The sequence below is a fragment of the Onychostruthus taczanowskii genome, unplaced genomic scaffold (genome assembly GCF_017590055.1).
Source record: "Onychostruthus taczanowskii isolate IOZ18803 unplaced genomic scaffold, ASM1759005v1 scaffold86, whole genome shotgun sequence".
NCBI lineage: Eukaryota > Metazoa > Chordata > Aves > Passeriformes > Passeridae > Onychostruthus > Onychostruthus taczanowskii.
The window spans coordinates 661,319-685,135 of record NW_024506552.1 but is presented as its reverse complement, the minus strand read 5'-3'; the positions used below and the strand labels follow the sequence as shown (position 1 = coordinate 685,135).

Sequence of the window (23,817 nt, the reverse complement as noted above, 5' to 3'; positions counted from 1 at the left end):
GGGGCCGCGGGAGCACGGGGCGGGGCTGGGGCGGACTGGGCGGGGCGAGGCAGGGGGCGGGTCCATAATGGGTGTGGCCTGGTGGGCGTGGTCGGGAGGGACCGGGAATGAATGGTCTCGGTCGGGGCGGGGCGAGGCTGGGGGTGCCCGATCGGGCCCGGGGGAGGCGCAGTTCACGGGGCGATGGGGCTGTCCTCACCCTTCCCTGGCCATCACAGGTGTCCCCACATGCCGCGGTGTCCCCAGCTACGCCAGGCCAGCGCCATGTCCAGGGCACGGCTGTCGCCACACCCACTACTGGCCATCACGGGTGTCCCCACGTGCTCCAGGCTCTCACTGTGGTCAGGACACAGGTGTCCTCATTTGCTCTGGGATGTCACTGTGGGGCTTCACATGGGTGTCTCTCTCATTCCCCACGTTGTCACCACGGGATAGAGCACGGACATCTCCCTGCATCCCCAGGCCACCACCATGGCAAGGGCATGGACCTCATCCTGGGTCCTGGGGTTGTAACTGTGGGATAGGTTACGGATGTCCTCTTCATTCCCCGCACTATTACCATGGGATGGCACATGGATGTCGCCCCCTGGGCTGTCACCAAGGGCAGGCACAGCCCCATTGGTCCCCAAGCTGTCACCAAGGCACAGACATTCTCCTGTACCCCCAGGTTCCCACTGTGAGTCAGAGCACAGACATTTTCAAGGGTTCTGAGGCTGGCACACTAGGACAGGGCAGAGATGTCCCCGACACCTCTCAGGCCAGGGCACAGACCGCCCCCCGGGACCCTGGGCTGTCACCATGGGGAAAGGCATGGGCAACCCCGAGGGCCAAAGCTGTCCCCTCACCCCTCCCGTGTGTCCCAGGGCTGTGACCATGCAGTGGAACAAGCAACAGCCCTGAAGCGAGGACCCGGCACGTTTCCAGGCTTGTGCAGTGCCATGGGCTGGGATTAACCCCTGCATCATTGCCACCGCCACGGGGAGGAGTCATGGACATGGACAGAGGTTGGAGCCAGAATCCTTTAAAAACTTGTCCTTTATTAGTCTGTCAGAAGCGAGCCCCTCTGTATAGGGCGTCCCACCCAGTTATAGCAAAGTGAGCAACGTGAAGGGACTGATCCCCTCCTGCCCGCGGCCCCCCCCAAACCGGGGGGAGCGCGGGGACTGGGGCGGGGGCCAGGCTGACGGGGCCATCCCTCCCCGCACAGCCCCGCCGCCGGCATCCCCTTCCCTCCCTCCCTCCCTCCAATGTGGGGTGCCCCTCATCCTGTGTCCCCCCCGGGGGTCAGCTCTGGGGCTGGGGAGGGGCGCGACAGCCCAGCCCCCCCAAATCCCGCAGAGAGCGATAGCACCAAGGGGGACGGCTGCTCCCCGCAGTTTATTCCGCGCTCCCTGCCGGGACCGAGGGGCGGGGGGGCCGGACGCTGCCGGGGAACGCGGGGTCCCTCCGGGGAACGCGGGGCCGGGCGCGGCCCCGGGATGGACGGGGGGGTCCGGGGCTTGAGGAGAGGGTGTCTCAGCTTTGCTTCGAATTTACATTCTGGACCATGCAGTAGCACCAAAGTTCATGAGGTGATCGCTGACGGAGCGTTACTTCCGCTTCCTGCCGCAGTACTTCCCTGCCGCGCAGCCCGCGCCTGCCCGGGGGAAGCGGGTCAGCCCTCCCTGCACTCCCTGCAGGAGGAGCGCCCCGCGGGGATGCGACAGGCGCGGGGGCGCGACCGGCCCCTGCGAGCGGGGCACCGCACTCACCTCTAAAGCCCAGGGCACCCAGAGCTCCTCCGTAGGGCTTGGGGGGCTTCCCTGCAGCGGGAAGGCAGAGCAGGTGAGCGGAACCCCCGCGGGGATACGCACCCCCACCCCAAAACACCCCGCGGCGGGAATGGATACTCACCACCGAATCCCAGGCCGCCGACCCCACCTGAAAGGAGAGCGAAGCCCTCAGCATGCACGGGGCACCCCCATTTCTCTGCCCCACGCCCCCCCAGGCCAGCCCCCCCGGCTGAGCCCAGCCCCCGGGGTCCCTCCCGGGCCCGTGGCCGTGTCCCCTGAGCTGGCCAGGCACCGACACAGGCCCCGGGTGTGCGCTCAGGTGCTGAGCTGGCGGTGGTACCTGGAAACACCGGTGATACGCCGAAGCCGGGAACTCCAGCGCCTGGGGAGAAAGCAACAGCCCGTGACAGCCGGTGACAGCAGTGCCACTCTAGCGTGGACTGGGGACAGCCTGGCTGGGATCCCTTGCTTACTCCAGGGACACGAGCTGATGCAAAAGCCGCCGTCCCCACCCTGGCACTTCTCTGGCTTCCCAGTGCTCTCCCAGGCAGCCATGTGCCCAGCAGGGAATGGCAGCAGCGTGGGGACAGCAAGCAGGGACGAGTGTGGCAGGATAGGGGACACACTCACACACCAGCCCCAAACTGCAGCATTCACCTGGCTGCAGCCCCCCCAGCAGCAAAACCTGCAGGTGGGTGAGCCCCAGTGAGGGTGGGGAGCGTGAGCACAGCCATAGGAATGTGGATGGGGACAGGGACTGGAGTCACTCCTCCAGCCCCTCTCGCTGTCCCTTACCTAGCTTGGGAGGTTTCCCAGCAGCTCCTGGATACAAGAGTCCTAAGTCAGAGGGGGGCACCAGTGCAGCCCCTGCCCGGACTCACTGCCCCAGGGCTGCACCCAGACCCTTCAGGAGGGCCCCAGAGGGTCCTAGGAGGGACCTGCATCTCCACATGTTGGGGACAGGGTGCAGTACCATCCCCTGTTCCCATGGCATGGGCAAGGCTGGGGCTATGGCCCTCAGTCCCTGCTGAACAATGGCAATCCCTTTGGATCACCCTCTGAGAACAGGGCAGATGACAAACAGGACAGGGGACAGTGACAGTGCAGGGTGGGATTGTGCTGTGAGACTGGGAGGGGACAGAAGTGACCCACAGACTCCCTTTCCTCTTCATGGCTCGGCCAGCACTCTGCTGCTGCTGCTGCTGCTCCCTGCAGCCCAGCCCTGGGGAGCCCCACGCTGGGACCAGCATCACTCACCGAGGCCACCAACTCCAAGCCCACCGACTCCAAGGCCACCTACAAGGAGTAGCCAGGGTGAGCACCAGCAGGGACAGACAGTGTCCCCAGTGTCTGACCCGCTCCTCACCCACTCCCAAGTGTGCTCATCATTTCTCGGGCAGCTCTGCTCCCTCCATGCCCAAAGGGAGCATCCCTCCAGCTCCATCCCTCTAGGGGAGTATCCCTCTGCCTGCACATCCCCACTGCCTGGGCTCAACTCCTGCCAGCACTTACCTGGGAGGCCACCAACTCCTGGGACTCCAACCCCAGGAACACCTGCCAGAGAGATGCCATTAACACCTGTCCCCCCACAGCCTGGCACCCCCGGCTCGGAGCACCCCCAGCCACTGCCCAACCTGCTGGGGTGGCACTGGCACCCACGCTGGGAGTCCCCAGCACCCATCTCACAGTACCCAGAGGGGCTTCAGCCCCTGCATGACACACGAAGGAGAAAAGTGTCCTCAGCGAGTCCAGGGCAGGGGGTACAGGTGGCACTTTGCACCCATGAGTGACAGCACACCACTTCCCATGCCTGAGCCATCAGGGCAAAGTGGGCACGCAGGGGACAGGAAGAGAGGTCAGCACCCCGATGGCCACAGGAGAAGGGTGCCCAGGGACATCCGAGGTGGCCCTGGGGCAGGGGGCAAGGGTACGTACCGAATTTGGGAGGTTTAGCACCAGGTTGCACCCCTACTTGGGGGATGCCTGCAAAGTGAGTGAGGACACCACGGTTAGGACAGTCACCCCCACACCGCTCTTATGTGCCACCACCCTCCACCCCACCCGCATCCCTCCCTGCCACCCCTTCATGTGGCTTGGTGGCTTTTAGCATTCCCAGCCACCACTGTCCCCAAGCAGGGCCGGACAAAGCACCTACCTGCCCCGGGAAGGATGCCAGTTCCAGGTACTCCCACCCCTGGCACCAAGCCTGGCACACCACCAACGCCGGGTGCCACTCCGGGCACTCCACCTACGCCAGGCACCACCCCTGGCACCCCTCCAACCCCAGCACCTGCGGAGAGAGGGGTGAAGCAGCAGGCATGATCCCCGTGCTCGTGTGGGAGGATGTGCCAGGCCTGGGTGCCCAGCATCCCCTGCACTGGTCAGTGCCACACCAGGGCTGGCAGGGAGCCTGAGGGGCTCCCCGGTCTCACTCACCGAATTTGGCTGCCTTGGCTGCTGCTTTGGCCGCTGCTGCTGGACCTCCAACACCTGGGCAGAGACAGCAAGGGGGGGGGTCAGACGCTGGGGAGGCCTCACAGCAAACCTGGGCAGAGCCCATCCCTCAGGCCTTGTCTGCAGCCCCCCAGGGGACACTGCTGAGGTTCTCCTCAAGCCTGTCCTGCCCCCAGAACTGCCCCCACACCAGCCAGGCTGCCCTCACCCTTGCCCTTCCTCCTCCTCACCTGGGACACCTCCAACACCAGGAACCAGGCCACCTACTCCAGGAACCAGGCCACCCACTCCAGGAGCCAGGCCACCCACACCAGGAACCAGGCCACCTGCTCCTGCAAGGAGAAAGAGAAGGACTGGGGCTTCAGCTCAGGAGGAACCGTGGTAGAAGGAGTTGGATGAGAAGGCATGGCAGGCTGGGGGGGTGGGGGGGTGAGTTGGTGAATGGATTATGAGGTGAATATGTGGCTGGATGAGGTAGTGGTTGAAATGATAGGATGGATGAATGGTTGGATGGATGGTGAGATGGATGAATGAATGGATACTGAGATGGACACATGGATGGTGGGATGGCCAGATGGACAGATGGATGGAGGGGTGGTGAGATAGATATGTGTGTGAATGGGGAGTAGTTGAATGGATGGTGGGATGGATGAATGGAGGGATGATGTGGTGCACTAATGGTTGAAGGGATGGTGAGACGGGTATGTGGATAGGTAGATGGATATGTGGAGTGACTGAACAGATGAGTGGAAGAGGTACAGATGGATGGACAGAGAAGGGGACAGATGGACAGTGAGGTGGTGGTCGTGTGGCTGGGTGGGCAGAATGGGGTATGGATGGACCAAAGTATGCAAAGGTGGTGAACTCGGACATTCCACAAGGCTCAGCTCTCTGGAGAGCAACCCTGACACAGCCAGAACCTCATCCCGCATTCAGGAGCTCATCCCTCACCCCGACCCCCAGGGACCCCAGGCACTGCTGGGCCTCAGCCCCAGCAGGGGAGCAGCCTGGAGTGGGGATGAGCAGGAGACAGGACATGTGGGATAACCCCAGAGAGATCCCGGCTTACCGTACTTGGCTGCTTTGGCGGCTGATTTGGCAGCGGCTGCCGGACCTCCTGGGGGACAGGGAGTGAGAGGGTCATGAACGCGTCCCGCCAGCGCTGCTGGGGACATCCAAGCACCCCTTGGGCACGATCTCACCTGGAACGCCGACCCCAGGCACCAGACCGGGCACACCACCACCTGGCACACCCACTCCGGGAACACCCACTCCGGGAACACGTCCTGCTCCTGCAGAGAGGTTCAGGGATGTGTCCGAGGGGGGCAGACTCCACAGCAGGAATCCCACTGACCTCCACAGCACCGGGGTGTCCCCACCTCTCCTGTGTGCTAACACACCTCCTCCCTCCCTGGGACAGCCGATGGTGACGGTGGTGACAGTGGTGACTCACCAATCGCCGCTGCTTTCGCTGCAGCCTTGGCTGCGGCCGCTGCTGCCGGGCCACCCACTGTGGGGACACAAGGGACACAGTCAGGGTACTGCTGAGGCCAGCATCCCATCGGCAGCTGCTGACAGCCCATCTGCTCACCTCCAACACCGGGCACAGCACCAGGAACCCCAGGCACACCAGGGACACCGGGAACTCCAGGAACACCAGGAACGCCAGCGATTCCAGGAACGCCAGCTCCTGCAGGGAGCCAGATGGGAGAAGTCAGATCTGGCTGCAGCAACAGCTGAAAGGTAGGGCCTCTTCTGGCTGTGTCTTGCATTTGTGGTCAGGAGAGCAAATCATACACAGCCACTTCAAGGAGAGACCCAAGCAGGGCAGGAGAGGGATCATTTCTGTCTCTCTGCTAGACCTGGTGGGATGCATTCCAGGTTCCCACCAGGTTTTGCAGGGCAGTGACCCTTGCTGGCTCTGCCTTTTGGAGCAGCACACGGAAGCCAGTCCTGCATGGAACCTCAAGGCCAGTTCTCCCTCCTCCATGTGCACAAGCTCCAGCTAGGGGTGGTTATGGCTGCTGGACACCTAGGTCTTGCTAGACCCAGCTGGATGCACTTGATTGAACCCAACATTCCATCACAGTTTGGAGGACAGTGACCCTAGAGAGGAGTTCCGCTGTACCATCCCACTGCATTTAGGATGACAGTAACCCTGGCAGTGGCCACTCTGCCAGGAATCTCTGCCATAATGGCAGCAACACTGAATCCTTGGGTAGCAGATCCTGCAAGAGATCAACTGCTGGAAATTGATTTGGTGCAAAATCTAATAATTCAGTTAAATCTAAATCCATTATTTGGGGCTCATTGTTCATTTCCGAAAGGCAGCCTGGAAGAACCCTGGAGAGGGAGAAAGTCCAGCCCTGCCGATGGAGCCAATGGAGGTATTTTTATTACAAATTGTGAAAAAGACATCAAAGAAGGGGTGGACATCAGTGGTTTAACCCTCAAAGGAGAGCTGCCATTGACCATGGCTCCTCCTGGTGACTCCCAGGGATCTGCAATGAAGATGGAGGTGAAGGTCCTGGGACCTGGCTAGGTGCCAACTGCTGGCTCTGCCTTTTGGAGCAGCACATGGAAGGCAGTCCTGCATGGAACCTCAGGGCCTGTTCTGCCTCCTCCATGTGCACAAGCTCATGGTGTCTGTGCTGTTTGGCCATGTCCCTCCTCTCCAGCAAGCTGCTTGAGAGTGGTTATACCTGATGGATCCCACCATCCCACCAATTCCACCACAGTTGGGAGGACAGTGACCCTGGGCAAGGGCCCCTCTGCCAGGAATCCCTGCCCTAATGGCAGCAACACTGAACCCTTGGGTGGCAGAACTTTTGTAAGGTCTGCTAAACAGATTTTGCACAAAATCCTAGAATTCAGACTAGACCTAAGCCATAAATTTGTACTAATTGTTCATTTCCAAAAGGCAGTCTGGAAGATCCCTCCAGGCTGGCACATTTTCCCTAAATGCTCCAGTGTTTGATGTGCTCCTCACTTTTCTCCCCTGGAACAGCCAAGGGGAAAGCAGCAGAGATCTGCATCACCAGGAGCATCCCCCACTAGGGAAGAACAGCTTGACACAGACACCGAGTCCAGGCCACCCTGCTGGCACCGGGCACAGCAAACCCACATCTCATGGAGAGACTGCATGCGATGGGCATGTTCTGCCCCCTGCCAGGCTTCTGCATCCCGAGGGGCCCACCAGGCCTTCATCACTGCTGGAAAAGTTGCTGGAGCCGGGACAGGGGGCAGGGAGAGTAACCCATAGAATGGGGTAGGGACTGCTGGGGCAGCTTTGGAGCCGCACAGCCCCTGGCATCGATGCACGGCTCTTCCCTGTCCCGAGATGTGTCCGAGGCAGCAGGAACTCACCAAAAGCTCCCGCCTTTGCCGCTGCCTTTGCCGCTGCTGCCGCCGCTGCCGGTCCTCCGACTGCCGGGATAGCGGGAGAGAGTCAGGGTTGTGGGATAAGGGAAGGAAACCCTCCCCGAGCCCCAGGGCAGAGCCCTCTCATCGCCTCACCTCCAACTCCTGGGACACCGCCGATGCCGACACCAGGTGCAACTCCCGGGATGCCGCCAACACCGGGCAAGACACCGGCTCCTGCCGCGAGGGACAGCACGGTCAGCGGGGACACGGGGACACAGCCAGCACCCTGGGGCTGGGAGGGATGGATGGAGGGCGGGGGGACAGGGAGCAGCTCTCTGCTGGGGAGATGGGTGGTGTTTGTGCCGCAGAGGGCGACTTACCAAGTTTCGCTGCTGCCTTCGCTGCTGCTGCCTGTGCTCCTACCCCTGCGGAGGGACACGGGCACTGAGCCACCGAGGTCCTGGGACCATTCCCACCTCAGCTCCCCCACCCCAAAGGGACCCTGGGGACCTGGCACTCCTGCCAGCACCCGTCCCCCTCTCCTGTGGGAGGTGTTGCTCTCTCCGGGCTGTCCCTGCCCAGCACCCGTCCCGCGGCCAGCAAGGTGACAGGGTGCGCCCTCCCCTGCCATGCCCGTGCCACTCCCCACCCTGCGGCTGCGGGGTCCAGTGTACCTGTCCCGGTGGGGTATCCTGCCTTTCCTGCCAGGAGGCCGGCTCCTATCCCGCCGGGCCTGAGGCCTGCAATCACAGCACAGCGGCAGAGTCACGTCAGGCACGGGCCAGGGGAAGGACAACGAGACAGACGGAGCAGCCCCCTTGGATCTCCTGCCCCTGGCGCCAGAGCATGCAAGGGGATGCCAAAGCCAGCTCCTGCTCACTTGAGATCCCAGTTCAAACATCCCTGCCTGAAGCTGGAGTGGCTCAGGACGTATCCTATGGATTAACAGCTCCCAGGAATGCCAGGAGAGTTGAGTTCCCAGGCTGGTCCAGAGCCAACATGAGCAAGGCACGAGGTCCCCAATGGACCCCCTCACCCTGGGATCAGCATATCTCTCACACCCTCCCGAGGGTCCGTGGCCACAAGGTCACGGTGGCAACCACGAGGTCAGTGGAGCCGCGAGGAGTGAGGACACAAGCACTCACCATGGAGCAGCTTACCATTGGTGTAGGGCAGTCCATAGCCACCTGGGGACAAGAGGAGAGGAGAGGAGAGAAGGGGGAGTTAGCACCTGGCTGCTGCTGGCCCTGTCCCCTCTGCCCCATGGCGTGGCCCCGCTCTGCCAGGGCCCTGCAGCACCAGCCCAGGGGCTCCGTCCATTGTGATAGTGAATCCTCTGGGATACAAACCCCCATGCTGGAGCTGGGCCAGGAGATGCTGTTCTCCCTCACCTTAGAAGCAGTGACTGAAAGAGCCGCCCCCTCTGAGTCCAGGCCGAGGGCTGTGGCGCCTGAAGCTGTTCTGCAGGAGCCTCCCATGACCCCGCTCCAGCGAGGGGTCCCGCGGGAGCCCCGCGGCAAGAGCTGTACCCAGCTGGCTGCACCCCGGCCAGCCACGAAGGAAAGGTTTTAATTGGAATCAGGGTTTGGGAGCCTCGGTTGAAACGTGACCTCGCTAGGAGGTCGGTGTGAAGGGATGGGGAGGGATTATGAGCTGGGACATCACAGCCAGGGAAACATCTCCTTGTGAAAGAGCCGGATCCCAGCACTTGGAATGGCGGGGATGCCCCTGACTCAGCAGGGACCGTGGGCTTGGCAGCCAGCAGTTCCCATCTCCCATCACTGCTGGCAACAGCCCGAGGCGATGGGCTGTCACATTCCCGGGGGGAGACACCTCGAGCTGCACAGGGTGGGGGGTGCCTCCAACAAGGAGGCCATGGGTGGGAATGTGGCTGCCTGCAGCCAGGATGGAATTACTCATGGCACAGCATCTCCTTGAGCACTGGACTCCATCCCCTCCCAGCAGCCAGCATGTGGGGACCAGATTTCCCTCCATCCTGCCAGGCAATCCCATGTTGTCCCACATCAGCACAGTGGTGCTGGCGGGCAGATGTTCACAGTGAGCTGTGCCAGGTGTCCCCCACCTTGAGGGCCACCCTTGCCTATCCAGGGGCACCTTATCAGCACCTTGCTCACCCTAAAGCTGGGAAAGGGGTGACACGCATGGAGGTGACTCCAAGGGCCAAAAGTCCAATTGGGCCTTGGGTCTCCAAGGGTTTTGCTGGGTCCAAGTCCAGCTCCCCACCACCCCCAGCTGGATGGGAAGGCAGCCCTTGCCCTGGGGCTGTGTCCATGGGAATGTCACCAGCACTGCCAGGGGGGCTCAGGCCCTGCACACAGTGGGGCTCTGCACAAACCGATGTCACCCAAACATAGCTGGACACTGGGGAGTGATCCCCATCCCTACAGCATCAATGGGACCCTGACCTCAGCCACAGCTTCAGACTGAGCCTCCAGTGAGGTGGGTGACCCCAGGGCCACCTCCTGAGTGGGGGCAGTCCAGGAGAAAGTCATCTAAAGAGATGATTCTCCACTGAAAATATTGTTTGTCCCACTGTCCTCTCTTCCCCTCTCAGCCTGGACCTACTGCAGCTGGGACAGGGCAGGGGACAGCCCACGTGTGGCAGCCCCGGATCCACCCACAGCATCAAGGCAAGAGCTTCCACAGCCAGCAGCACAGTCTGTCCTTGTTCTGCCAGCCCTGAGCCCTCGGAGGTGACAAACTGGCATCCCCCAGCACCCCAGGAAGGTCTGGAGACACCTCCATGGTCCTGGTCCCTATCCTGGGGCTGGGACCTAGACGAGGTCCACAGGCAGCAGGGCCGAGTCTCCTTAAGGATCATAACTCTGTTCCACTGCGGGAAACAGGAGTGGGCCAGGATCCCTGCTGCTGCTTGTGGCCACGGGCCCTGCTGGGGGGAAGCCAGCAGAGCTGCTGGGGCTGGAGCTGGGCTGGGATGTGCTGGGATGTGCCTCCTGGGGTGGCCCCCTCTTGCTGAGGCTCTCCTGCCTCCAGCAACTTGTTTGGGTACACGGGGCAATGCCTGCGGACCTCCAATGCACTCCCCAGCACGCCAGGGATGGGGGCCCTGCCTGGATGGGGCTGCCCTCCTCCTCGGGATGCACTGGGGAGCAGCCAGCTGGCAGCATGGCCCCTGGAGGCCACAGAACTTGCCACTGTCCCTCCGTGGGCACGGCTGCCTGGGGACAGGCAGAGCTGGCACCTGGCACAGGACTGGGAGGGGAAGATGCCCAGAGCAATCCAGGCTGGGAAAGGGGTGCTGAGCTCCCCCAGGCTGACCTGGGCTGGGGCTGAGCCCTGTCCAGGTGGGCACTGGGGACAGAGATCTGCCTGGAGCCCCACACTGTAGCCTCAGCTACAGTGCCTTGAGCCAGGACACCTGACCCAGGTGAATGCCTCACCCAACCCCAGGAGCCACAGAAACCAGACTGTCCCTGCAAGGGATGTGCCTTGTGACAGCAGGAGCTGGCAGGGACATCCCAGGGTGGTCTGGCCCAGGTGTGTCCCCAGAACGTGACCCTTCCTACCTTACAACAGCTGGAGGGAGGTTCAGCATCATCCACATGAGCGGGGGGCAAGAACAGAGGCATCACCCCAGGAGCTGCCCGTGGGGTGCCACAGGAGGGCACAGCAGAGCCCCAGGCTCTGTCCTGCTGTCCCTGGGCCAGCACAGGCACTGCCAGATCCAGGGGACCTGTGGGCACCGTGCCTCATCCCTGGGGAACGGCGGGTCCTTCTCCTGACTGCTGGGGTTCCTTCACCCACAGTGAAGCCACACTGCTGGCTGTGGAGCTTACCTGGGAGCTTAGGAGCTTTGATGGGATAACCCAGAGGGACACCGGGCTGCTGACCTCCAAAACCTCCCAGTCCTGCAAACCAACAGCAGACTCTCACCTGGAGCCCGCGCCACAGCTGCCACCAGTCCCAGAGGGAGGGGAGTGCTCCAGGGCACCCCGGCAGAGGAGAGTGGGTGGCTTGGGAAGCCCTGAGGCATCTTCTGGTGTGGGGAGACCATGGCTGTGAGGAAGAGGCTTGGGAAGGAAGAGAAAAACAGGCAAGAGAGATGGGACACTCACCAGGGATTCCTCCAAAGGCTCCAGCTCCTAAAAGGAAACACAAAGACACCTATGTGAGCCCTGGGCTGCTCCTGGAGGCCCAAATTAACCTAAGTGGATTCAGCCGTAGGTTGGCTTCACTGCCAAATGGCCTGTAGGGCTCTGATCCCAAAGGCTGGGCTGGGATGCCGAGCTGGAGCCAGCCCTGAACCAACCCCAATGTTCCAAGGGGATGAGGGGACCTACCTGGGGCTTTAGGTTTGACTCCAGCTCCAGTGGGGACTCCAGGCAGTACTCCCACGCCAGGGAAGCGAACACCTGAAGCAGAGACCGGAGGGGTGAGCTGGGGCCTCACTGGGGATGTTACTGGTACCCAAGACCCCCACACCCAGCTTCCAAATCCCTGTCACCCATGGCACCCTCATCCTTGGGGGCTTGCTGGCACCACCCTGTGCCAGCTGCCTGCACCTCCAGCTGCCAGGAGGGGTTTGCTCCAGGCCTGGAGCTGCCTGTGGAACAGTCTGGGAGCCTGCAGGGAATATGGCACTCAAGAGGGGTCCCGCTGGTGACAGCAAAGCCAGGCCTCGGCAGTGCTCTCTGCCTTGCTGATGCTCAGTGGCCTGGGGCCAGACAGGGCTCTCGAGCCGTCCAGGGCAGCAGACAGTGCCTTGGAATCATTTGGGTTGGATTTTTGGGTTTTGAATTTCCTTTTGGTTTGGGGTTCTTTTTCCCCTCTTACAAGTGTCTTTCATTATAACTCGAACATTTTCAGACATGGAAAAGACATTCCTGACCAGCAACATGCTTCGGACAGTGTCGAAACATCTTGTTTTCACAAGTTTTCCTCCCCCAAATTACTTTGCACTGAGGAATTCCTCTCTCCCGCCACCTCCTCCCCCTCCTTCCCTCGTGCCAGCCCTGGTGGCTGTGCCAGCTCCTCTCCCAGTGCTGGTGCTGCCTGCTCCCGCCAAGCTTGGCATGGGATGGAGGTGCCGGGTCCCCCTGTGCCTTTGGCAGGGTGGAAATGTCACTGTAGCCTCAGCCAAGGGGTTTGGAAGCTGTGGGGAGCAGCAGGACACAGGCAGGCAGCAGGCCAGGGTGCTCTCCCACAGGGGTGCTGGCACTGGGCAAGGACCCGCTCGGAGTTGGGGTGCCGCCAGCAGGGTGGGGACCCCCTCGGAGTTGCGGTGCTGAGGTGGGGTGGGCACCCCCAGCTCACCTGCGCCAGGGAGCACGCCGCCTGGAAAAGCTCCAGGAATCCCAGCACCTGCAGGCAAAAGAAATTCAGGGATGAGGGGCCGGATAGAATCGCTCCCCGCCCCGGCCCCGACGCCGGGGCCGTCACCTACCTGGTATTTTAGGGGGTTTCCCTGCCGCGCCAAGGCCGGGCTGCACCGCGCCCGGTACCACGGCACCTGCGGGCAGCAGAGACCCCTGAGCCCCGGCCCGGCTCCTGCCCACCCCGGGGACAGCTCTGCCCCAGGCTCGGCTCTGCTGGGAGCGAGGGGTATTTCCTACCTGTGGAGACCCCGAGGCCACCAGGACCACCAATTCCACCCACGCCTCCAATGCCAGCACCTGGGGGCATTGGGAAGAGGGGTGTACCTGTGGCTGGCTGCAACGGTGCCAGAGAAGGGGCAAACTCAGGATGGCCCTTAGGGGGTGAAGGGGATACCGTGAGGAGGTCCCAGGGGTGGGTCCCCCATACTGGGCACAGGGACCAGGCAGTTCTGTGGTCTGTGCTCCTGGGGGCTCAGGTTTGGCCAATTCCCCGTGCCTGGGACCCTCTGAGTCACTGGGGAGCCCAGTGAGAGCATCAGCTCCTGCCTGCAGCCCGAGCTCCAGGGGAAATCTGTCCTGGCCCAGACGCCCAGGGGACACCAGGAGTTCCTGGGGGCTGCCTGAGCCCCGGGCCCACCTTGCCCAGACCCCCCCAGCACTCACCAGCTTTTGCAGCAGCCTTGAGCGCCGCAGCCGAGGCGGCTCCCGGGAACACCCCCCCAGGGAAGGCAGCTCCGGGGAACAGACCCGCAGCACCTGTGGGGAGAACAGCCAGCATCAGCACCCCAAAAAACAGCTGCCAAGAGGGTGTCCTCTCCTCGCGGTGGGCACGGGGCCGGTGAGCTGTGGCTGTGCCAGGGCTGCGTGGCAGTGCCAGGGCTGCGTGGCAGTGCCAGGGCTGGCGTTAGGCTGGGCAAGGTGGCGTTAGCAGGCACTGCCCTGTCCTGCATCCCCCAAATTCACGCTCCCATCCACATCCCACCTGGCACACACAATGCCTGACACTCCTGCAGTGGGTGCTGACACCCCTGGAGGCCCTGGCTGACCCCCTGCAGGCACTGTCCCTCTGCTGCCAGCCCTGCAGGGACCCCAGGTGCCTCCTCTCCTGCGGGGTCATCCCACTGTCGTTGATGTCATCATGCTCAGGGCCCTCAGGGCTGCCTGTTGGGTGGCTGTGGTCCCTCAGGTCTGGGAAGGGCACCCAGCCCGGATGGGAGCCACCCAGCACGCTCTGGAGAGCTGTGGAGATGGGGATAAGGGATGTGCTGTCCCCAAGGTGGGTCTCTGGGAACATCACCCAGGGGATGGCCCGGAGCAGGGGGGGACAGTGGTCAGTGCTCACCTGGCTGCAGGCCAAGGGGACCAAGTCCCCCAAGTCCTCCGACCCCCCCAAGTCCTCCGACCCCTAGGAAGAGAAGGGGGGTGAGGTGGGGAGAGGCCAAGGACAGAGGGGTTCCTGTGGCACCGTGGGGATGGGAGAAGAGCCCAGGGACGGGCACAAGGATGGTGACACATGTCCTCGCCAGCACTTGGGTCCTCCATTCCATCCTTCTGCCTCACCCACCCCCATCCTGCCGGGCCACAAGGGGACAGAACCGAAATGTTTATGGCTGAGGAATGAGTCCCTGGGTCTCCGGCCAGCGCTGCCTTCCAACATCTGGGGCTCATCAGCCCTCGCTCCCTCCAGGCGCAAATTCCGGAGCCGCTGGCTCCGGGCGCGGACACCGCTCCGCCTGGGCCTTGCAGCCGCCCCGCGTTTGGTTTTAATTATGCCGAAATAAAGGGCCTTGTTTTTCTTTCCACGAGCTGAAATCTGAGCAAACGGAGGCTGTCGGCCCCCGCCTCGGGCTGCAGCTCCCACTGCGTGGCCGGGCCAGCTCGGGGGGCCGGGGGCGTGGGGCACCTCTGCCCGGGGCACAGCGGGGACCCCTGGGGTGGGCACGGAGGGGACCCCCGGGTCTGCCTGAAGCAGCATCTCTCCATGGGGATCAAGGCACCGGGCAGAGAGTGCCAGGACAAGGGGGAGTGGTTTGAACCAAGAGAGGAGAGATTTAGGTTCATTGTTAGGAGGGAATTCTCTGCTCTGGAGGTCGTGAGGCCCGGGCACAGGATGCCCAGAGCAGCTGTGACTGCCCCATCCCTGGCAGTGCCCAAGGCCAGGTTGGACAGGGCTTGGAGCAGCCTGGGACAGTGGAAGGTGTCCCTGCCCATGGCAGGGAGTGGGTTGAGATGAGCTTTAAGGTCCCTTCCAACTCAGGCCATTCTATGATTCCATGATTTCCCTTGGCCCCAGGTGCTGCATGTTCAGTCCCTGCTGCCCCAGGCCCGGTGTCCTCCAGCAGCACATCCTCCTGGCAGCATCTGCCCTCTCTCCTGGTGATGTCCCCTCTCCCCAGCATTCCTAGGCCAGGCAAAGCCCAGCGTGGGCTGCAGGAGCCTCTGCAAAAGCTGCTTGGCTCCAATGGCAGGCAGGTGGAGGCACTGCCAGCTTCCCACCAGGACACTGGCTCCTGCTTTGCATCTCCTCCCGCAGCTCTGGTGCAGCTTTACAGGCAGCAAGCACCCCCAAAGCGTGGTTTGGGGGGCTGGGGGCAGAGGGCAGCGCCGAAGCGGGGTGTGGGAGGGAAGCTCCCAGAGGCTGTGGCAGGATTAGTGTGGCAGGGCAGGGCTGGGTGTGCCTTGGCCACGGGGAAGCAGCATGAGGGCAGCAGTGGTTGAGAAATGTCCCAGCCACTGGCCTGGAGGTGGTGAGAGCCAGGGAAAGGCTTCTTACCTGGTTTGGGAGGTTTTCCTGCAGCCCCGAGTCCTAGGGGAGATGAGTGGAGGGAGAGGGGTCAGAGCCATCCTCCCTCTCAGCATGCCCGGGCAGGGCACACGTGGGACAGGGCCAGCCTCGTGGCAGACCCCCTGTCCAAACAAGGCACATCTACTGGGCATCCTGGCCCTCTCCCCAGCCCAGCACAGCCTGCCAGGGGGTCCCAGCACTCACCTGCTCCCAAACCTCCAACTCCAGCACCTGCAAGCAAGGGCACAGTCTGAGCACTGCCCTGGGAGCACCCAGCACCCAGCCAGGCTCCCGAGGGTCCCTGGGGAAGTGGGGAGGGTCACACGGGGGTCAGGGGATGGGCCATCCCCCCTGACATGTCCCCAGGATTTTAGCTGAAAATCTGGGGACAGGCTCTGACCTCTGAGCACCTCCTGTGGCCAGGGCTGGGCAGGGTGTAGGTGCCAGCCCTGGGCAAGAGGCCCCCAGGGTAAACCTGGCACTGCCACCCAGTTGTGTCCCAGCACTGTGGGGCTGATGCTGAGCCCATGCTGAGCAGCCAGACAAGATGTCTCCATGTCACCTGATCCTGGCTGGCAGGTCCTCAGCCTTCCATGGTGTCTCAAAGGCATTCAAGGACCCCCCAGGGACCTGACCGTCCTTGCAGGTGCCCCCTCCCAAAGGTGCCTGGGCCCCCTTACCTGGGAAAAAGCCTCCTCCTGGGACTCCCCCTCCCGGGATAGCACCAGGAACCCCTGCAAGAGAAGAGACCCTTGTTAAAATCCCCCCAGAGATCCAGGCAGGGAGGCAGGGGGCTCCTCCTGGTTCCCCTGCTGCTCCCTGCAGAGAAGTTGGGATGTGGAGCTCAAGGGCAGGTCCCTGCCTTCCCTTGCATCCCTGTTTGCCAGGGGTTACAGTGGTGGCAGGGCTCGGAGTGCCCCAGCTGGGACCCAGGTGTCAGCAGGACCTGGCCTGCATGGGGAAGGAGGGAGGGACATGGGGCTGGCTGCTGTCCAGCTCTGCTTCCCAGATCCTGCCTCATCCCACAGCCAGGGCTGTCTCTATCCTCTGCAGCCTCACGTGGATCTGGGAGATGGGTCTGGGCATGGCCAGGAACATGGGGCTGTCCCAGTCCATCCCCACAGTCCCTGATGGGCCCAGCCACACCTGAGCATCCTCTGGGGCTTCCCCAAGGATCCTTGGGTGTGTCCTGTCTGCCGAGGTGCCAATGGGAACAGCTAGCTCAGGCACAGGGGTGACAGACTGGGGGGACACTGCTGAGACCCATGGAACCCCCCAGTGTCCCCCTGCCTGTCTGTGTGACACTAAGGCCACCACCCACATTCCAGCACTTCCCAGGGCATCTCAGCTCATGCTCAGAGGCCACAAGAAAGTTTTTTGGCTGTTTTGTATGCTGGCAGTGCCACATGTCTGCTGCAGGCCACCAGGCTGCCCCCCCCGGCTGGCCCCCCAGCTCCACCAGGGCCGTGGGTGGGCTGGGGACTTGCAGGTGGGCTGGGGACACGAGGGGGCTGCAGTGCAGAGGGAAGCTCCTCTTCTGGCAGTGGGGAGGGGGTATGGTGGGGTTGGCAGGGCAGAGCAAGGCAGGGGGGCTGCCAGGAGGGTGTGGGGGGGCTGCCGTGGCCACAGTCCCCGTGAGGAGCTGCAGCCAGCCCTGGTGTCTGCACTGCCACAGGGGATGGACTTCAGGGGGCACTGGAGACCCTGTGGGGGCTGGCTGGGACCTGAGGAACTGCAGTGGCCTCCCCCGGCCCAGGAAGTGGGTGCAGCCCTGGAAGCACCAGCACGGGCTGGGCAATGCCCAGGGGCTGGCAGGGCAGTGCCAGCACCCAGGGTGGGCAGGCAGCTGGCAGGGCTGGGACAGCACAGTAGAGCACATTGTGCTGCACATCTCCATCGCATATGTGGGGCAAGCTCTGGGGGCGTACCCCACACTGTGCCCCACCAGTGGCAGGGATGAGGGTGTCCCCTGGGCCCTGCTCACGTGCCCTTTCCACCCTGGGCACCTGGCAGAGATGCCCAGCCCCCCAGAGGGACGCAGTGGGGTGTCAGGACACCCCCGTGTGTGACAGGGGTGTCGGGCTGTGCGTGCTCAGGAGATGCTGGAGCTCGGTGGCAGGACAGGACATCCCTGGGGATGCAGCAAGCAGGGGGAGGAGCCGTGCCAGGACCCATCGCACAGCCCCAGGCCTGCGCTCCCCTATAGCCCCTCCCGAGGTGCCGCCAGTGTCCCTGGGACAGGAGGGGACCCGTGCTCAGCTCTCTGGCACGGCCCGGCCCCGGCCAGGGGGTGACAGAACGGCTCCTTTTCCCGGCACATTCCCCGCCCACACCGCCCCCCCCAGCCTGGAAAAACACAACTCCAGCTCCTGCCTTGTTTCCCAACAAACTCCAAGCGTCCGCTCAGCGCCAGTTCTCCCTCCCAGCCCTGCTGCCGCTGGGAGCCAGTGCCGGGCACGGCCGGGTACCCCGTGGCACAGCCAGGGACTGTCCCCACCCGGGAGGGGCTGCTCAGCTCCCATCATACTCCCCGGCCTCAGCCCCCCAAAACTAGGTAAGGTCCCTGGTGCTGGGGTGACCCGGACTGACCTTCCTTACCCCTCTGTCACCCTGTGCCACTGCTGGAGACTCCCAAGGAAGCTAGGACAAGGATTTCTCACAGCATCCCTGCAGTGTGGGGATCACAGAAATGTCCAGGTGTCACCTGAATTTAGCCACAGCTGCCAAATTCATCCCTTTACCATCATCATCACCACCGTCCTGAGGCACTGAGGGTCCTGCCAGGAGGGTCCCACTGTGGTGACACTGCCACTGTCCCCTCCCCAGGCACCATTCCAGAGACAGAGCTCTGTGCCTGGACGTATTTGGGAGGATTGCAGAGGCTGTGCTGGTCTATCTGCTGCTCCTGCCCAGACCAGGAGGTGGGCGGGGGGCAGGTCAGCAAGGCCTGGCAGGAGGAGATGGGATGGCCCGGAGGCAGCGGGATGGGTGGCTGGGTGGTGGTGCCGTGTGGCTTTAGGGGGACAAACCTTTCCCTCAGGAGCTCTTCCTGACCAGCTCTGCTGCCAGGCACAGCCAGATCTGCACTGCTCCCCTTCACAAGCTCCCCCCAGCCTGGGGCTGTTCCCTGGTGCAGGCACTGCTGGGGGGTCTCTCCAGATCCCCCCAGCACCTCTAGTCCCTCCCCCTGGCAGCACCACCAAGCACAGGTGTTGGTGACAGCCCACACACTGGTGACACCGTGACCACGCTGGGCTCTGGCCATCACTCTCTGGCCATCTCTGTCCTTGCCCAGCCTCAGGGCCAGCAGCCCCCAGCCCAGTCTGGGGTCTGTGTGCTCCCATTTGTCCTCTCCACTCATTCCCTTGGCACATCAGGGGAGGGGAGACTGAGTCAGCAGCTTCCCAGCGCTGAAGGAGCTCTGTGCTGCCTCTGCTCTGAGCCTGCCAGGACCCTGGGAAGGGGATTTTCCTGGGCTCCCAGCCTGTCTCCAGGGCTGGGCTGGCTGTGAGCCTGCATCCCACCCCAGGGACAGCTTCTCAATCCAGGGGCCAGAGAATTCACAGCCACTTGTGCAGCCCCAGCTGTGTCAAGGTGTGAGCCATGGAGGCGCTCAGGATCTGGTGTGGAGTCTCCTTGTTTATGGGAATGGGGCATTTTCCCCCCACAGCTCCATCCACAGGTGTGGATATCCACGCTGTTCCACTGCCAGAGCTGCTTCCGATCCTGTTTGGATAGGCTGCACCATTTCTATCTGCACCAATGCTTGCAGCTCCCTTCACAAGGCAGAAATGCAGAGGATTTCTCTATTCCATAGGTTTTGAGACCAAGGCCAGGACGGAGAATCCAGCACAGGACAGCCTCATACCTCACCCCCCCTCTGCGCCCATGGGCACCCGGAGGAGCCTCAGTGCAAAACCACCAACATTTCCCCTCTTCCCTCATTCCGCTGTTTTCTTTTTCTTGGGAGAAAGTTATGGAAACATTCAGTCTCCAAGCGACTTTGAAGCTGTGCTGCATCCCGGGCCGAGCTCGCTGGTAGCAGCTCGGGGGAGCGGGGGGGCTGCTGCCGGGGCCTGGCTCCTCTCCAGCCCCCCTGAAGCTCCAGCTTTCATCTCCGAGCGCTGGCGGGCAAGCTGCACCCTGCCAGCTGTGAGGGGAGGGAGCAGCCCTGCAGGCCAGGGTCCGCTTGGGAAGGGGAGATGCCATCCAGCCCCATCCTGGGGACCCTGGGTATCCTCAGAGGGTCCCCAGAGACCCAGGCTGGGTGCTACCATACCCAGTGCCTGCCCCTCTGCACCCACTCGAGCTGCTCCCTGTGGGCCCAGAGCCTGCACGGCTGGGACCTCCCCAGGGCCCCTCTTATCCCTCCTGGGGGTGTCACTGCTGGGAGATCCCCTGTGCTCCACACAGCAAGCACTGAGGGATGGATGGAACACTGAGAGATGGATGCCCTGATCCAGATGCTGGAACAGGCTGCACTTGGCACCTTTAGGGAATCACAGCACCTTCCCCCTGCAGTGACCTGTAAGAAGATCCCCAGAGTGCCAGCACAGCTCTGCTCCCCAGGGGCTGATCCTGACCTGCTGCTAGGGGTTTCCTGAGTGCTGCCAGCTCAGCCCCTTTCCACTTCTCTGAGATGACAGCCTGGGTATGAATCCCACAACCCTGGGATGTCTCAGGGTTCCCTCTCCTGCCAGGCTGATTTGGAGCTGCACTGGCAGCTGGTGCTGGAGAACATGGCCCTGACCATCCCCAGCACCCCGGGATCCCCCCTCACCATGCCACCATGCCTCTGTGCCAGCCCTGTCCCCAAGGGCTGGCTTGGCAGGAGCAGGGGTGAGGCTGCAGAGGCACTGCTCAGTCCTCCATGGGAGAGCCTGTCCCACCAGCACTGGGACCATCTGCAGGGTCAGCTCACCTCTTCTGTGAGCTGCTTCCCAAACCAGCAAACACCCCTGGGGACTGAGCCGGGGCCCGGAGTGGGGCCAACAGTCCCAAACTGCTCGGGAACTGCTGCAGGGTCTTACCCAGGGTCCAAATTCCCCCAGAGACGGTCCCGGCTGGCCATGGCTTGAAGGGTCAGAACAAAGCCAGCCGGGACCAGCAAGCCACATCTCTCTCACTGCCAGAGGTGGAGAGTGCCCAGGACTGAGCACATCCCATCGAGCACCCTGAGCAGGATTAGGCACCAACAGCAGCTCAACTTCCCAGGCAGCTCCAGGCTCTGGGGTCCCACTGCCTGTGCAGCCGGGGCCACCCCGAGGCTGGCGTCCGTCAGCTGCAGGGCACGGGCAGATGGAGCTGCTGAGGGCTGTGCCCTTGGTGACAGGTGGCTGTGGCTGCCCTGATGCCCATCCAGCCCTGGCACTGCCCACAGTATCCTGCCCCCTCTCCTCCTTCAGTCCTCAATCCTCTCTGTCCAACAAGCCCTGCACGACAACCCCGGCACCGATCTCGTGGCCGATGGTGGCTCTGCCCATCACAATCACCCGGCTCTCCGGAGGTGACTGTCCCCTCCCTGGTGGTGCTGTCGCCTCCTCAAAGCCCCCTGCCCAGTTTGGCCGCTTCAGTGGGGGCTCTGAATCTGTGCTCAGCTGTTCTCCCCGCCTGGGTGGGAGCTCAGCTCCCAGTCTGACGCCGAGACAGGGGCTGGTCACCGGGCAGGCATCAGCTGCGCTGGCCGGGCTGTGTCACACGGCTGGGACACAGAGCCCTGCGCTGGACTGTCACCTGCCTGCCCCGGCTGCGTGTGCCACACCTGCGTGAGCCTGGGCTGAGCTGTCATACAGAGCTGGGACCGCGTTGGGACAGGGACCCGACGCTGGCGGCACAAGGGCGATGAGGGCGGTGTGAGGGCCCCCTGGCACCCCCAGCCCGCGGTTGGGGTGGGTCGAGCCGCTCTGCAGCTGCAGCAGCCCCGGGGCTGTCACGGCCACACACTGAGCAGCCGCTCGCACACAGCGACTGCGGGATGCTGCCACCCACCCACCGCCCTGAGCTCCGGCTGCCATCGCACCGCGGGGTGACAGCTGACACCTCCCCCGGCCCCTCGCACTTCTAAGTCCCATGGGAGTTACCCCTGGTGTCCTGCCTGCGCGTTCCTGAGCCTTTTGTGCCTCCAAGCCTCTCATATTCCCTAGGCTTCATGCCCCCAAACCTCTCATGTCCCCAAACCTCTGGTGTCCCCAAGCCTCTCACCAGGACACCCCTCGCAGCCTCCCCTTGACAAGTGCTTGGTGCAGCAGTGCCATTACCGACTGCCCCGTGTCACCACCCTCGGTGACATCCCGTCCCACCCGGGCATGGCACAAACCACCTGTCGGTTTGGGGAGCAAAGAGCCCTCGGCAGAGGTGGCACCCGGGGCCTGCCCACCCACCCTCGGGGAGGTAGGGCAAGGTGGGTGACTGTCCCTGCTCGGGGCTGGGCAGCCGGGGCAGGCAAGGGGCAGGCGAGGGGTTGCCCGGAGGATGGGGATGTCGCAGCCCCGGTGCCCGCGGAGGGTCCCCGCAGGACCGGAGCGAAGCGCCTTCCGTTCCTTACCTCCTTGCTGAGTAGCCGGGAGGATGGAGAGGAGGAGGAGGACTCCGGGGAGGAGGGGTGCAGCTGCCTGCCTTGCCATCTCTTGAAGCAATGCCCCCGTGCTCCCGCGGGCTGTGTGTTTTATCCCAGAGCTGCTTAATTGTTGCTTCCAAGGATGCGAGGGGAAGGGGAGGGGGGCGAGGAGGGAGGGGAAAAGGAGAGGGAGCGGGGGGGGAGAGGCACAGGACACTACGTCATGAGGAAAGGCCAAACACACACGAGCCTCTCCCGCCGATTGGGCTGGCTGCTCGGGGAGGGTTTTTTTTTTTTTTTTTTTTTTTTTTTTTTTAATTCTTCGCTGCTCTCTCCAAGCCGGAGCGTCTCTGCCAAAAAAGCTGGAAGAGGGGGGCAGCTGCCAAGGCAGGCAGTGGGGGAGGACGGGGGGGCTGTGCCCACCGGCATGGGGACCACGGGGGCTTAGGGTGATGGATGTGTGTCGCATCGCGACGGGCACCTGAGTGGTCTCGCATCCCCGGTGACACCAGGGCATTTCGCAACCCAGGTGGCATCGGCCCGAAGGGGGACTGGGGGGCAGGTGGGGACCGGCGGGGTGAAGGGATGGGGGTGTCCGGGGATGCAGGCGGGAATTCGGGGGATGCCACTCCAGCTGCGGGGCACAAGGGATGGAATCGGCCCGATGCCCGCTACCGTGCCCGGTGCCAGTGCCCCGTGCACGGAGTCCGAATCTCGGTGACCGTGCCAGTACCGTTGCCCAGCCTCCGGATCCCGGTGTTAATGCCAGGTGCCCGGATCCCGGTGTCAGGTGCCGGTGCCCGGGTTCCAGTGCCAGTGTACAGATCCCGGTGCCAGGATCCCGGTACCGGTGCCCAACACCCGGGTCCCGCTGCCAGTGCCCCGACCCCAGCGCCGGTGCCGGATCCCGGTGCCGGATCCCGGTGCCGGATCCCGGTGCCGATCCCGGTGTCCGCCGGCGGTGGCCGTTAGGTGGCGGGCGCGGGGTGTGCGGCCGCTGGCTGGACGGGAAAACCGGGCATTTTGCAGGAAAACGTGCAGCCCGGCCCCGAGGGTCCCCTCCCTTCCAGGGGTGCCCTGGGGACACGCAGAGCCCGGCTCGGCCGGGGCTGGTGATGGACACGCGGCCTCCGCGACCCCCAGAGCCGGGCATGAGGGGGAGTCTGGCAGCTGAGCCACTTCCACCCCCAGCCCCTTCAGGGGCTCCGGGTTCCTCCAGCCTCGAGCCCAAGCCCGGGCCCTGCGTGTCCCCACTGAACTCCTCATCCTCCTTCTCGGGGGGTGTCTCTGGACAGGACTTGGGGAGCAGCTGGGGCAGCAGTGAGTTAAATGGTGGGATCAGTCACAGCATCATGGAAAGGTTGGAGTTGGAAGGGACCTTCAAGACCATCCTGTTTCACATCTCTGCCATGGCCAGGGTCACCTTCCACTATCCCAGGCTGCTCCAAGCCCCATCCAGCCTGGCCTTGGGCACTGCCAGGGATCCAGGGGCAGCCACAGCTGCTCTGGGCATCCTGTGCCAGGGCCTCA

The 23,817-nt window shown here is 63.3% G+C and overlaps 1 protein-coding gene across 1 annotated transcript; it reads right to left on the bottom strand.

Annotated features, from left to right (window-relative positions):
- Nucleotides 1-1,035: 1,035 nt before the first annotated feature.
- On the bottom strand, nt 1,036-22,434 carry ELN (elastin). The gene is made up of 32 exons (XM_041425015.1): nt 22,276-22,434; nt 16,412-16,465; nt 15,936-15,962; nt 15,720-15,752; nt 14,289-14,351; nt 13,610-13,702; nt 13,184-13,243; nt 13,015-13,080; nt 12,885-12,932; nt 11,912-11,983; nt 11,687-11,713; nt 11,408-11,479; nt 8,750-8,776; nt 8,264-8,329; nt 7,970-8,014; nt 7,743-7,823; nt 7,593-7,652; nt 5,818-5,916; nt 5,680-5,736; nt 5,429-5,518; nt 5,296-5,343; nt 4,457-4,558; nt 4,209-4,262; nt 3,928-4,062; nt 3,708-3,755; nt 3,285-3,326; nt 3,030-3,068; nt 2,568-2,594; nt 2,113-2,154; nt 1,894-1,920; nt 1,752-1,802; nt 1,036-1,636 (listed from the first exon to the last, which is right to left on the bottom strand). Exons 1-32 carry the CDS (start codon nt 22,352-22,354, stop codon nt 1,590-1,592), a joined length of 1,881 nt encoding a protein of 626 aa, XP_041280949.1. The 5' UTR covers nt 22,355-22,434; the 3' UTR covers nt 1,036-1,589.
- Nucleotides 22,435-23,817: the final 1,383 nt, after the last annotated feature.

Bases quoted from the DNA above. Each gene is read 5' to 3' on its own strand.
- ELN (XM_041425015.1), bottom strand. From the start codon at position 22,354: ATGGCAAGGCAGGCAGCTGCACCCCTCCTCCCCGGAGTCCTCCTCCTC. The intron at 8,777-11,407 runs GTAAGCTCCACA...TCTTGTCCCCAG, and splicing joins CAAAGCTCCTAAGCTCCCAG to GTGGCTATGGACTGCCCTAC. The intron at 3,756-3,927 runs GTAGGTGCTTTG...CTCACTTTGCAG, and splicing joins TGGCATCCTTCCCGGGGCAG to GCATCCCCCAAGTAGGGGTG.